The following is a 15003-nucleotide window of genomic DNA, read 5'->3' as shown; positions in this document are numbered from 1 at the left end:
TTGTCCTTTGTTGTGCTGAAGCTTTTAATTTTAATTAGATCCCATTTGTTTATTTTTGCTTTTATTTCCAGAATTCTGGAAGGCGGATCATAGAGGATCCTGCTGTGATTTATGTCTGAGAGTGTTTTGCCTATGTTCTCCTCTAGGAGTTTTATAGTTTCTGATCTTACATTTAGATCTTTAATCCATTTTGAGTTTATTTTTGTGTGCGGTGTTAGAAAGTGATCTAGTTTCATTCTTTTACAAGTGGTTGACCAGTTTTCCCAGCACCACTTGTTAAAGAGATTGTCTTTACTCCATTGTATATTCTTGCCTCCTTTGTCAAAGATAAGGTGTCCATATGTGTGTGGATTTATCTCTGGGCTTTCTATTTTGTTCCATTGATCTATATGTCTGTCTTTGTGCCAGTACCATACTGTCTTGATGACTGTGGCCTTGTAGTAGAGCCTGAAGTCAGGCAAGTTGATTCCTCCAGTTCCATTCTTCTTTCTCAAGATTGCTTTGGCTATTCGAGGTTTTTTGTATTTCCATATAAATCTTGAAATTATTTGTTCTAGTTCTGTGAAAAATGTGGCTGGTAGCTTGATAGGGATTGCATTGAATTTGTAAATTGCTTTGGGTAGTATACTCATTTTCACTATATTGATTCTTCCGATCCATGAACATGGTATATTTCTCCATCTATTAGTGTCCTCTTTGATTTCTTTCATCAGTGTTTTATAGTTTTCTATGTATAGGTCTTTAGTTTCTTTAGGTAGATATATTCCTAAGTATTTTATTCTTTTCGTTGCAATGGTGAATGGAATTGTTTCCTTAATTTCTTTTTCTACTTTCTCATTATTCATGTATAGGAATGCAAGGGATTTCTGTGTGTTGATTTTATATCATGCAACTTTACTATATTCATTGATTGGCTCTAGTAATTTTCTGGTGGAGTCTTTAGGGTTTTCCATGTAGAGGATCATGTCATCTGCAAACAGTGAGAGTTTTACTTCTTCTTTTCCAATTTGGATTCCTTTTATTTCTTTTTCTGCTCTGATTGCTGTGGCCAAAACTTCCAGAACTATGTTGAATAGTAGCGGTGAAAGTGGACACCCTTGTCTTGTTCCTGACTTTAGGGGAAATGCTTTCAATTTTTCACCATTGAGGATAATGTTTGCTGTGGGTTTGTCATATATAGCTTGTATTATGTTGAGGTATGTTCCCTCTATTCCTGCTTTCTGGAGAGTTTTTATCATAAATGGATGTTGAATTTTGTCAAAGGCCTTCTCTGCATCTATTGAGATAATCATATGGTTTTTATTTTTCAGTTTGTTGATGTGGTGAATTACATTGATTGATTTGCAGATATTGAAGAATCCTTGCATCCCTGGGATAAAGCCCACTTGGTCATGGTGTATGATCTTTTTAATGTGTTGTTGGATTCCGATTGCTAGAATTTTGTTGAGGATTTTTGCATCTATGTTCATCAGTGATATTGGCCTGTAGTTTTCTTTTTTTGTGACATCTTTGTCAGGTTTTGGTATTAGGGTGATGGTGGCCTCATAGAATGAGTTTGGAAGTTTACCTTCCTCTGCAATTTTCTGGAAGAGTTTGAGTAGGATAGGTGTTAGCTCTTCTCGAAATTTTTGGTAGAATTCAGCTGTGAAGCCGTCTGGACCTGGGCTTTTGTTTGCTGGAAGATTTCTGATTACAGTTTCAATTTCCGTGCTTGTGATGGGTCTGTTAAGATTTTCTATTTCTTCCTGGTTCAGTTTTGGAAAATTGTACTTTTCTAAGAATTTGTCCATTTCTTCCACGTTGTCCATTTTATTGGCATACAACTGCTGATAGTAGTCTCTTATGATCCTTTGTATTTCTGTGTTGTCTGTTGTGATCTCTCCATTTTCATTTCTAATTTTATTGATTTGATTTTTCTCTCTTTGCTTCTTGATGAGTCTGGCTAATGGTTTGTCAATTTTATTTATCCTTTCAAAGAACCAGCTTTTGGCTTTGTTGATTTTTGCTATGGTCTCTTTTGTTTCTTTTGCATTTATTTCTGCCCTAATTTTTAAGATTTCTTTCCTTCTACTAACTCTGGGGTTCTCCAATTCTTCCTTTTCTAGTTGCTTTAGTTGTAGAGTTAGGTTATTTATTTGGCTTTTTTCTTGTTTCTTGAGGTATGCCTGTATTGCTATGAACTTTCCTCTTGGCACTGCTTTTATAGTGTCCCACAGGTTTTGGGTTGTTGTGTTTTCATTTTCATTAGTTTCTATGCATATTTTGATTTCTTTTTTGATTTCTTCTGTGATTTGTTGGTTATTCAGAAGTGTGTTGTTCATCCTCCATATGTTGGAATTTTTAATAGTTTTTCTCCTGTAATTGAGATCTAATCTTAATGCATTATGGTCAGAAAAGATGCTTGGAATGATTTCGATTTTTTTGAATTTATCAAGTTTAGATTTATGGCCCAGGATGTGATCTATCCTGGAGAAGGTTCCATGAGCACTTGAAAAAAAGCTGAAATTCATTGTTTTGGGGTGAAATGTCCTAAAGATATCAGTTAGGTCTAACTGATCTAATGTATCATTTAAAGTTTGCGTTTCTTTGTTAATTTTCTGTTTAGTTGATCTGTCCATAGGTGTGAGTGGGGTATTAAAGTCTCCCACTATTATTGTGCTATTGTTGATTTCCCCTTTCATACTTGTTAGCATTTGTCTTACATATTGCGGTGCTCCTATATTGGGTGCATATATATTTATAATTGTTATATCTTCTTCTTGGATTGTTCCTTTGATCATTATGTAGTGGCCTTCTTTGTCTCTTTTCACAGCCTTTGTTTTAAAGTCTATTTTATCGGATATGAGTATTGCCACTCCTGCTTTCTTTTGGTCTCTATTTGCGTGGTATATCTTTTTCCAGCCCTTCACTTTCAGTCTGTATGTGTCCCTTGTTTTGAGGTGGGTCTCTTGTAAGCAGCATATAGAGGGGTCTTGTTTTTGTATCCATTCGGCCACTCTTTGCCTTTTGGTTGGGGCGTTCAACCCATTTACGTTTAAGGTAATTATTGATAAGTATGATCCCGTTACCATTTACTTTATTGTTTTGGGTTCGGGTTTATACACCCTTTTCGTGTTTCCTGTCTAGAGAATGTCCTTTAGAATTTGTTGGAGAGCTGGTTTGGTGGTGCTGAATTCTCTCAGCTTTTGCTTGTCTGTAAAGCTTTTGATTTCTCTTTCGTATTTGAATGAGATCCTTGCTGGGTACAGTAATCTGGGCTGTAGGTTATTGTCTTTCATCACTTTAAGTATGTCTTGCCATTCCCTCCTGGCCTGAAGAGTTTCTATTGAAAGATCAGCTGTTATCCTTATGGGAATCCCCTTGTGTGTTATTTGTTGTTTTTCCCTTGCTGCTTTTAATACTTGTTCTTTCTGTTTGATCTTTGTTAATTTGATTAATATGTGTCTTGGGGTGTTTCGCCTTGGGTTTATCCTATTTGGAACTCTCTGTGTTTCTTGGACTTGGGTGATTATTTCCTTCCCCATTTTAGGGAAGTTTTCAACTATTATCTCCTCAAGGATTTTCTCATGATCTTTCTTTCTGTCTTCTTCTTCTGGGACTCCTATAATTCGAATGTTGGAGCGTTTCATATTGTCCTGGAGGTCTCTGAGATTGTCCTCATTTCTTTTAATTTGTTTTTCTTGTTTCCTCTCTGATTCATTTATTTCTACCATTCTATCTTCTATTTCACTAATCCTATCTTCTGCCTCCGTTATTCTACTATTTGTTGCCTCCAGAGTGTTTCTGATCTCATTTATTGCGTTATTCATTATATTTGACTCTTTTTTATTTCTTCTAGGTCCTTGTTAAACCTTTCTTGCATCTTCTCAATCTTTGTCTCTAGGCTATTTATCTGTGATTCCATTTTGATTTCAAGATTTTGGATCATTTTCACTATCAATATTCGGAATTCCTTCTCCGGTAGATTCCCTACTTCTTCCTCTTTTGTTTGGTTTGGTGGCCAACTCTCCTGTTCCTTTACCTGCTGAGTATTCCTCTGTCTCTTCATCTTGGTTATATTGCTGCGTTTGGGGTGGCCTTTTTATATTCTGGTAATTTGTGGAGTTCTCTTTATTATGGATCTTCCTCACTTTGGGTGGGGTTCTATCAGTGGCTTGTCAAGGTTTCCTGGTTAGGGAGGCTTGTGTTGGAGTTTTGGTGGGTGGAGCTGGGTTTCTTCTCTCTGGAGTGCAGTGGAGTGACCAGTAATGGGTTATGAGACATCAAAGGTTTTGGGATAATTTTGAGCTGCCTGTATATTGAAGCTCAGGGGAGTGTTCCTGTGTTGCTGGAGAATTTGCGTGGTATGTCTGGTTTTGGAACTTGTTGGCCCTTGGGTGGAGCTTGGTTTCAGTGTAGGTATGAAGGCATTTGATGAGCTCCTATTGCTTAATGTTCCCTGAATTCAAGAGTTCTCTAATGTTTTCAGGCTTTGGATTTAAGCCTCCTGCTTCTGGTTTTCAGTTTTATTTTTACAGTAGCCTCTAGACTTCTCCATCTATACAGCACCGATGATAAAACATCTAGGTTAAAGATGAAAAGTTTCTCCACATTGAGGGACACTCAGAGAGGTTCACTGAGTTACAAGGAGAAGAGAAGATGGAGGGGGTAGTTAGAGGTAACTGGAATGAGATGCGGTGAGATCAAAAGAGAAGAGAGCAAGCTAGCCAGTAGTCACTTCCTTATGTGCGCTCTATAGTCTGGACCGCTCAGAGGTATTTACAGAGTTATACGGGGAAGAGGAGAGGGAGGAAGTAGACAGAGGTGACCAGGAGGATAAGAGAGAGGAATGAGTAGGAGAGAGACAAATCCTGCCAGTAACCAGTTCCTTAGGTGTTCTCCACCGTCTGGAACACACAGAGATTCACAGAGTTGGATAGAGAAGAGATGGGGGAGAAAAGAGATAGAGGCCACCTGGTGGAGAAGAAGGAGAGTCCAGAGGAGGAGAGAGTGGTCAAGCCAGTAATCTCGCTCTCAGGTAAACTTGGGTAGTGAAGTTTGGGTTTTTAAATGTACAAAATTGACAACAAAAACCTAAGAGCAAAGATTAAAAATCTAGAGTAGAGGTTGGATTTTCAAAGATACAATATTAAAGAAAAGCAGAAGGAAAAAGGAAGAAAGAAAAAAAAATATTATTAAAAAACAAAACAAAAAAAAAACACCAACAACCATCCAAAGACTATATATGGTGTTTGCCTTAAAAAAAAAAAAGTCTTTTTTTTTCAAATAGTAATAATAGGTTATAGAAATAAAAATTAGAGGAGAAATAGAAGACTGAACAATTAAAAAAAGTTAGAAAAAAAAAGAACAAAGAAAAAAAAAAAACAAAAGAGCAAAAAAAAAAAAAAAAGGAATGATTTTAAAAATAGTAAAAATATATCTAGCCCTTCTCTGATGTTATGGGCCATGTGGGATCACTTCCAAGGTGGTTCCCTCTGTTTAACTTCTTCTGTTTGCTGGTTTTTTAGGCTCACTAGTTCAGTCGCGCTGAGGGGAGGGGGGATGCTGCAAACAAATAGCACTGTCATGTGCACACAGTATCTCAGCCCCGCTTGACCTGTCCTTTCTCACGGCGCACAAACCACTCCGGCTCTACAATGCTCAGCCGGGAACCATCTGGGGCCGGCCCTAGGCTGCGTGCACTTCCCCGGTCCAAGCCACTCAGGTTCAGCGCTCAGGCAGCCCTCAGAGGCACAAATTCGGCTGGGACTGCGCTTTGTGCCCTTCCCAGGTCCGAGTAGCTCAGGAGTTTGGCGAGCACCATCGCCACGGCTTGTCACCTTTTCTGCTGCTGCTGTTCAGCTTTCTGGGTGGACCGCTGGCGCACCCCGTGAGGCAGATTGTGACTGTCCAGCACCCCCAGAAGTCTTAGCAAAGAAGCCTGCTTGCAGTTAGGTATGTAAAGTCTCTCCGGGTCTGCAATTGCCCCTTTCCAGTCCTTACGTCTCTGGCTGCCTGTCCCCGGCAGGGGATGGTCTGCAGCCGGCTTTTTCCGTTCCGTCCTTTGTTCTGTGCTCGGTCCTGGCGGTGTCTTATGTTCGAGCTTTTCGCGTGGTAGCTATCCCACAGTCTGGTTTGCTAGCCCAAGTTAGATCGTTCTGGTTGCGCGTGGGGCGTTCCTGCCCGATTCTTACAAAGCGCTGCAGCCCGCGCCTCCCGCGAGTCCCTGCCCTGCCCCCACTTCCCAATGGCGGATGCAGGCTTCTGTGCTGCTTTTCCGCTGGGGGAGTTACTGTTGGGCTTGTAATCTGTTGGTTTTAATTATTTATCTATTTTTCCTTCCTGTTATGTTGCCCTCTGTGTTTCCAAGGCTCGCCACAGACTCGGCAGGGAGAGTGTTTCCTGGTGTTTGGAAACCTCTCTTCTTAAAATTCCCTTCCCGGGACGGGCTTCCCTTCCCGGGACGGAGCTCCCTCCCCACCTCCTTTGTCTCCTTTCTCGTCTTTTATATTTTTTCCTACCTGTTTTTGAAGACAATGGTCTGCTTTTCTGGTTGCCTGATGTCCTCTGCCAGCCTACAGAAGTTGTTTTGTGGAGTTTGCTCGGCGTTGAAATGTTCTTTTGAGGAATTTGTGAGGGAGAAAGTGGTCTTCCCGTCCTATTCCTCCGCCACCTTTCCCTCCCCTGGATTTTTCTTTCATTACTGAGTCCTGATTTCTCCTCTCCGGCCATATCTCTAAGTTGACTCCAACCATCAGAGCACCTCTAACTTTGTATTATTTCAGCAAAGTAAAGCATCATTTACTTGTTGTTAGAGATCTTACAAATATCAAGGCCTCAGCCATTTCCCAACTATTAAAATTTCCCGGACAAATTTCCTCCAGGATATGCGGTTGTCTGAGAATCGACTCAGCTGATTAGCACAAGTTCCTTGATGTTTTCTTGTGTTTGCCCCTGTGACTCCCACCACATCAGGGCATCTAAGGTAGAAATTTGTCTCACTTGATTTGGAATCTTCCTTTCATCTGCTCTTTGGTAATAAGACCCTGATTCTTCTGACAGCTCCCCACAGAGCAATGAGTCAGCCAGTTGGTGACTTTAGCTGAGTGCTCATTGAAAACAAACACAGTGGGCATTGTGAGAAGCCTGGGGGAAGCCAAGTCTCAGCGCCCACTTGAGGCATCCACAGTCCAACGGTCCCATCATATCCATGCGGTTTCTGCGGGCTGTGCTGGGGAATGAGCTTACTCATAGTGGCCAGGCTCATCTGACCATGGTGCTGACCTTGGGATTCAACTGACCTCTGCCAAGATGAACAGGACTCCCAGGATAAAACACAGGCTAGAATGTGAGCACCTTTTCCTCTCTTTTCTTGGATGAATATATTTACTTAGTTTCTTTAGTTTTTATTGGAATATAGTTGATTTACAATGTTCTGTTAATTTCAAGTGTTTACAGCAAAGTGAATCAGTTATACCTATATACTGACATATTTCCATTCTTTCTCAAATTCTTAGGTTATGACAGAATATTGAGTATAATTCCCTGTGCTATACAGTAGGTCCTTCTTAGTTAACTATTTTATATATAGAAGTGTGTATGTTAATTCCAAACTCCTAATTTATCACTTCCCCTTCAATCTTGATGGCCCTTCATAACATTTGAGAATCAATCTCACTATATTAAAACTGTAAACTCTATTGCTAGAAAGTGCAGTCAACCTATTCTGTCATCAGTAAATGTTGGTGTTCATGAATAACAACTTAGTTTTTCTGTGTGTTCCTTGTAGGTTGATCTGTGGCTTATATGTCTGGATCCCTTCATACCTCCTTTGTTGTCCAGTCGCTCAGTCATGTCAGACTCTTTGTGACCCCGTGGACTACAGCACACCAGGCTTCCCTGTCTTTCACCATCTCTCAGAGGTTGCTCACACTCATATCTGTTGAGTCGGTGATGCCATCCAGCCATCTCATCCTCCGTCATCCCCTTCCCCGCCTTCAATCTTGTCCAGCATCAGGGTCTTTTCCAATCAGTCAGCTCTTTGCATCAGGTGGCCAAACTTTGGAGCTTCAGCACCCATCCTTCCAATGAATATTCAGGGTTGATTTCCTTTAGGATTGACTAGTTTGATCTCTCTGCTGCCCAGGGGACTCTCAGGAGTCTTCTCCAACACCATAGTTTGAAACCATCAACTCTTTAGCACTCAGCCTTCTTTATGGTCCAACTTTCACATTCGTACATGACTACTGGAAAAATAACACCTTTGACTATACAGACACCTCCTGTTACAAAGCAAAACCTCAGAAATACACTTCCAGAGACTAAATGCCAAATTCTGTAACATAGTGAAATGTTTAAAACAATAAGGATAATATTTTATACATTCATTTCTGGAAAATAATGCCATTGTACTCTGGTATAAATAACTGTTCTTCTGGGTAAACTTTCTCTTCAAGTACAAATGCTTGTGATACCTCCCTGCAGCTCTCAGGGAAAAAAAAGCACACTGTAATTTTAGCTCAACTCCTAAATTGATAATTACACAGATTTACATAAAAGGCACATTTAATACAGTCAAATTGTTTCTTATAAGGCATAATTGTGTAAAATTGTTTCAAACTTTGCTTTATTGCTTATTGGCACAATGAACGGATATTACTGGCTGAAGCATCTTAGTAACTGTGCCTGGGATCATAGAGGATGTGGCCACAGAATTGATGACAAATGAAAATTCTTTGAAGTGGGGAGTGGAGATGGGTGGGATTTGGGTAGAATGGAATAGAATACATTTAAAAATTCCTTTTTAAATTATATGTATACTTCTATACATAAAACACATATAATTGAGTATAATTCACAGGCACCAAAATTATATTGTCTTCACTCATACTCCTGAGCCACCCAATTTCTCACCAGGATATAATCACTGTTACCTCTGTCTTTCAGAACTTCAAGATAAATGATATTTAACAATATTATTTTTTTAAGTGTCACTTTTGGTTACAGAGCAAATGTTTATTTTGAAATATGGGAAGGTATATTTTAGCATTAGAAGATGTGTTTGAAAATGTCCAAGCAAAGGAAATTATGGCATTGTTACAATTCTGGAAAACATCTTGAACTGTAATGCACCATTGTACATAGGTAAGGCTATTTTGGGATCTCGTCTTTCACTATAACGGTCCATGTACCCTATAGTCTAGGATCAGACATACATGTTTCTAATCATATTCACTAAATGTTTCATTTTGAACATATGCTATTACCTCAACTTTTACAAGATGCCCCCAAAATGTGTATTAATCAACCATGTATAAATAGATCCATAAGTGGTCAAATAAGAATAATTTACAATTAATCAACATTTAATTACTCCCATATTATAAATTCTTTGTGTGTGTGTGTGTGTGTGTGCACGCACTCAGTTGTGTCTGATTCTTTGCGACCACATGGACCGTAGCCTACCAAGCTCCTCTGTGTTTGGGACTTTCCAGGCAAGAATACTGGAGGGGATTGCCATTTCCTTCTCCAGAGGATCTTCCTGACCCAGGGATTAAACCCATGTCTCCCACATCTCCTGCATCGCAAGAGGATTCTTTCCTGCCAAGCCACGGGGGAAGCCCCATAAACTATCAATTCAGTTCAGTCACTCAGTCGTGTCCAACTCTTTGTGACCTCACGGACTGAGCACGCCAGGCTTCCCTGTCCATCACCAACTCCCGGAGCTTACTCAAACTCATGTCCATCGAGTAAGTGATGTCATCCAACCATCTCATCCTCTGTTGTCCCCTTCTCCTCCTGCCTTCAATCTTTCCCAGCATCAGGATCTTTCCAATAAGTCAGTTCTTCCCATCAGGTAGCCGAAGTAGTGGAGCTTCAGTTTTAGCATCAGTCCTTCCAATGAGTATTCAGGACTGATCTCCTTTAGGATGGACTGGTTGGATCTCCTTGTCATCCAAGGGACTCTCAAGAGTCTTCTCCAACACCACAGTTCAAAAGCATCAATTCTTCAGTGCTCAGCTTTCTTTATAGTCCAATTCTCACATCCATACATGACTACTGGAAAAACCACAGCTTTGACTAGATGGACCTTTGTTGGCAAAGTAATGCCTCTGCTTTTTAATATGCTGTCTAGGTTGGTCATAGCTTTTCTTCCAAGGAGCAAGTGTCTTTTAATTTCACTGCTACAGTCACCATCTGCAGTGATTTTGGAGACCAAAATAATAAAGTCTGTCACTGTTTCCATTGTTTCCCCATCTATTTGCCATGAACTATAAATAAAGCTTTTTAAAGATTCAAATGTGTTAGGACAATGGCACCATTCTTGAAACTGAATCAAAGGCACATGCACACATACCTCTAGTCTTGACGCTGCCGTCTTTGAATTCTTTTCAATCCTCACCTCTCTCATCATCCCATGAACATCCCATGAACATTATTTAATCCTGTGCTGTGCACCCTAATCACAGGCACTTATTAATTTTCAATGTGAATATATCAACATTGATTGTATACAGTGCAAATGTAGTCTTTTGTATTTGTAATAAATAAATATGGATAACCCCATAAGATGCTTAATACTGATTTTCTGCACATTAAGTTTAAAAAAGATCCATCTTCCTAAAGGTGGTGACACACACATGTGTGCTCAGGAATAATTTAAGAAAACACATTGATTATACTGTCTCCTTCTACATTGTACTCAGACATCTTAAAATCACTTAACTTTCCTGAATCTGTGAATATAATATTTCCGCTTCTTCCTTACATAGTTTCTGGAAAAAGAAAGTCAACTTATACTCGAGAGCAATATGAAAAATCAAACTAGACTACGTGAATGTGTTACAGTGTGTGATAGTCACATTATCACATAATCAGAGTTTCCACAATGGAAAGGCTTAGGGAATTGTCTGCAGCCACCTCTGCAAGATTATCAGAAAGCTGAGCTGCAGCAAATGTACCATAGTGCGCTCTGGGTCACAGAGTGAGTCTGTGGCAAGGGCTGGTCCTTCTTCTGAGTTTTCTTTGCCCTCAGACCCCGCCTAACGCCAGTGTCATGGAGGGAGTGCCTCTGCTCTCCTCCTCCACTCTGCTCTCCAGGTGATCGTCTCCGCTTCTATAGCTACCATCTCACCGTGCTCACTCCACGGCTCACAACCCTGTGGAGCCTTGGTATCCTTCCCACATCAGAGCTTGGAAAGGCTGGACTGTGCCCAGAGTGGAATGGACAGAGGGCTCCATCCAGACACCCTTTCCCCACAGAAGGACCCCACTCACTCATCGTTTACCTCTGAGCCACCCTGACCTCGGCAATGACACAGCTCCGGATTCTAAGTCCGTGATGGAACTGTCCAAAATACCATTTCCAACCCCAGTGAAGACCGATACAGATCAGGTACTCACTAAGCAGATGTTAACCTGAATTAAGAGAACTACATTTTTTCCTTCTCCTCTCTTCTATTTTCATTATCTTTCTTGTCTTCTATTTTTATTGCAAAATTAATCATTACAGTGGAGAGGAAAACACATTCTCACACTGGAAAAACTAGGGCAGGGCACCTCCATAAAGGAAAGATAGAAAAGGATTCCCCCTCTGCCGCAGGCTTCACCAGTGAGATGAAGTCCTCTGAGGAGCCCAACCCTTGCTCTCTCAGAAGGAACCTGACCCTCCCCTTGAAATGGCTTCCTTGAAACACTCTCAGACAAGCTTTACTCTCCCCTACTCCGCTTAGCTTAGAGCCCAGAGGTGGCTAAGTGTTTCCTCAGCTACCTATTTTTTGTTTGTTTTGTCACTTTAGACCATTATTTACTTATCCTTATTACCCTTAAAAATGAACACAAACCCCCAACCTCCACCCCACTTCAGCTTTCTGCCCCCTGTGTTGCTTGAGGAGTCAGTCGTCCTGGCCCCAGAGCCTTCTCAGAAGGTAAAGAATCTGCCTGCAATGCAGGAGACCCAGGTTCGATCCCTGGGTCGAGATGACCCTCTGGAGAAGGAAGTGGCAACCCACTCCACTATTCTTGCCTAAAGAAGTCCATGGGCAGAGGAGTTTGGCAGGCCACAGTCAGACACAGCTGAGGGATCAACACAAAGCCTCAATGCCTCACTTATTCCCACTTCAAGGAGACTTTGGGGCCATCGTGTAAGACCCTCCCCAGAGTAGCCTCCAAGCTCCTACATTTCTTCAGTAACAAGTGTCCTCTTTGTCTACAGCGTATCTGCTCATCCCAGAGAAGGTGACATCAGATTCATAAGAAGTCACATGCTCCAGCGGGCCACTCTTTGACACTAACTCTCATTTTCCCATCTTCTTTTATCTTTCCCACTTCCACTCCCTCAGCTCTGAATGGCCCTGTCATATGGCCCCATTGCCCCCCTTCCTCTCTCCAGGCCTCTCAGGGCCAACTTCCTTCCGGCTCAGATTCCAAAGTGTGTCCTTCAGGCGCTCTCCAGCCATGCTGTCCCTCCTCACCCTCCTCCCCTCTCCCCCAGACAGTCCTAAGCCTGTGTCCATCCAATCACTCACTGCCTTTCCTTCTGGTCAAAACCACCCCATGGTGCAGGCTGGCACCATGTCAGTGTCACGGTCTCTATCCTCGGCTGGGTGTGTCCTAGCAGCCCCTTTACACACTCCTGCAGGAACTTCCTGTTTCCCAGCACAAGCGACATCATGTCACCACTCCACTCAGTCCCCTTGCTAAGCTGCCGCCTTGCTCAAAACGTATTCCCCCTCCTTCCTTCCAGTTTCCCTAGCCCTGCACAGACCCACTGCCTCTTCGAATTCCACTCACTACTTCCAAATGCTTTTGAGAAAAACAAAGCAGCAAAAAGTGCAGAATGAAATGAACTCGTGAAATCGCTTATTCATTGAGAATTCGTCTTAAGGACAGGTTTTAAAGTTGGAGTCACCCAACTGTATCATCTAAAATAAGATGAGTGTTTCCACTTTGGGTATCTCCCCTTGACCTCTGAGCGTTTCTTATCTTTGTGCTTTCGTGGGGCCCGTTCCCTGGTTCCCCTGGCCCTCTCCTCAACTCACTTGTATGTGAACTTGGACGGAAGTTGAAGAGAAGCTACAGCTGATTAATCACCAGTGACTGGTCTCCAAAGGCCCCAGGGCTGGCGGGAGGGGTGAGGGAGAGGAGAGAAGGCGGAGGCCACGCTGTGGGAGCTCTCTCTTACCGCATGACAAAATCTGCTTCATCTATTTGACGGCCACAGCCACTCTTCTTCAGAATCCCACCATTTCCCACCACCGCGCATTTCTTCAAGGGCAGCTGGAATGGGGTTGCCTAGCAACAGAAAACAAGGCGGGTTTTCACTGCAGAGAACATACAACCGCTCACCAAATCATTGTTTACAGCAGACCCTGCCGGAGAATTTGATTGAAGACTGGGCAGAGTGAAAAGAGTGCATAGAAAGAAAGATGCCAGGAAGCCTGCAAGGAGCAAACTAGCCCATTCCTTTGAAATAGAAACATTTCTTTTTTAACTCCCTGAAGTGGATTTCAATACAACCACATTTTGGGTATCAAACTGGCCATGCATATAATAGGGAGTAACTGCTAAGGAAAATGGAAAAATCCCCACTAGACACTGGATTCTTTTCAAAGGCATTAAGCTGGGAACAAACTCAAATGAATTCTACTCCCCTGTTTAGATGCACTTTCATTCGTTCATACAATCAGTCATTCACTCAGCAAATGTTGCTGAGCGTTTCCTATGCTAACTGTTGGGGATAAACACAAAGACAGCGAAGTCACAGGTCTCAGGATTCACAGTTTGGGATGTGAGGAGAGTGTGAATATATAAGCTTATGTAACAGACCGTATTGTGAAGGTGACCTTGCTGTACAACAGGAATATTTCAAATGCTGTGGAGAAGCCAGAGAGGGACGAGAAGGACAGAGAAGCCAGAGAGGGACGAGAAGGCACATCTGTGAAGCCGACTCAGGGAGAGCTTTCTTACTTGAGATGAATCTTTAAGGATGAGTAGGATTTTGCAGGCAGGGAGAGCAGCATCAGCAGAGGTGCAGAAGTATGCTGAGAGCAAGTGCAGTGTTTATGAGCAAATGCACACTCTGGGTCTGTTTAGAACTTAGGAGCAACTCAGGGGCAAGTGACTTGTGTCTAACCAGGCAGCATGTGACTTTCTGCAGACATTGACCTGGACTGCAAAGAAAATGTCCCCTGTACCTGAATGTTCCCTGGAGTGCTATTTATAGTACCAGGGACTATCAAAACCCAGCAACAGCCCCTGGAAGTGAAATGCGACATTCAGTCTTTTTTAGCTGGGTCAGCAAGAACCACCAGCGTAGCATTTCCTGCTTGCTGAAACCAGGCACAGTGGCTGGCAGTCTCTGGCGGAAGACGTTACATCTGTATAAAACAACCATGCCCACATTAAGTCATCATTGTTGATGAATCTGAGGGCATCATATGGATTACACCAAAAGAATAAATGATTATATGACCATATGCACATAGGTATAAATAATTAAAGCAGAAAAATGAAATTCCAGGAGCGTACATAGTCACTGGGAGCTGAGGGGTACTCAGCAAAGCCCAAGAAGGAAATTTAACTTCCTTGATTTCTAATTTGTAAAAGGAACAGCCAGAGCTCTGACAATAAAGGTGATGAAGATACAGCACTGAAACTGCAGTGTCTAAGCATATGCCTGCAGATGGAAAGACTTTCCGGAGACTGTCCAGTGACCTCCAGAGCAGGATACAGAGAAGGAGGGTCAGGAAAAGGGCTGCACTCCAACTCTCCTTGATGAGCCAGGATGATACATGGCATTTTTCTCAGTCACTCCTGGGAGGAAGATTTGAATCAATACCAGAAATACACAAGTAAGATCTGTAATTTGCTAGATGTAGATTAAGGTATTTATGCTCAAGTTAACTGCCTTTTTATTCCACAAATATTTACTGAGTGCCTACTATGTTCCAAGCACTGTCCTGGGTGACCAGGACATAATAATCCCTGTTCACAAGGAGGTCAGGTTCTAGTGGGAAATAGATG

The 15003-nt window shown here is 41.9% G+C and overlaps 1 protein-coding gene across 2 annotated transcripts in view; it reads right to left on the bottom strand.

The window, feature by feature from the left end:
• ST8SIA1 (ST8 alpha-N-acetyl-neuraminide alpha-2,8-sialyltransferase 1) overlaps nucleotides 1-15003 on the bottom strand; it is a 180861-nt gene that overhangs the window by 54595 nt on the left and 111263 nt on the right. For both annotated transcript variants that reach the window (XM_018048409.1, XM_005680759.2), the window contains exon 3: nucleotides 13163-13272. In XM_018048409.1, the coding sequence (XP_017903898.1) occupies nucleotides 13163-13272 (110 nt within the window). The remainder of the gene's footprint in view (nucleotides 1-13162; nucleotides 13273-15003) is intronic.

Source organism: Capra hircus, chromosome 5 (genome assembly GCF_001704415.2).
Source record: "Capra hircus breed San Clemente chromosome 5, ASM170441v1, whole genome shotgun sequence".
Lineage (NCBI taxonomy): Eukaryota > Metazoa > Chordata > Mammalia > Artiodactyla > Bovidae > Capra > Capra hircus.
Note: the sequence above shows the minus strand (reverse complement) of the source record. Positions and strands in the feature narration are given on the sequence as shown.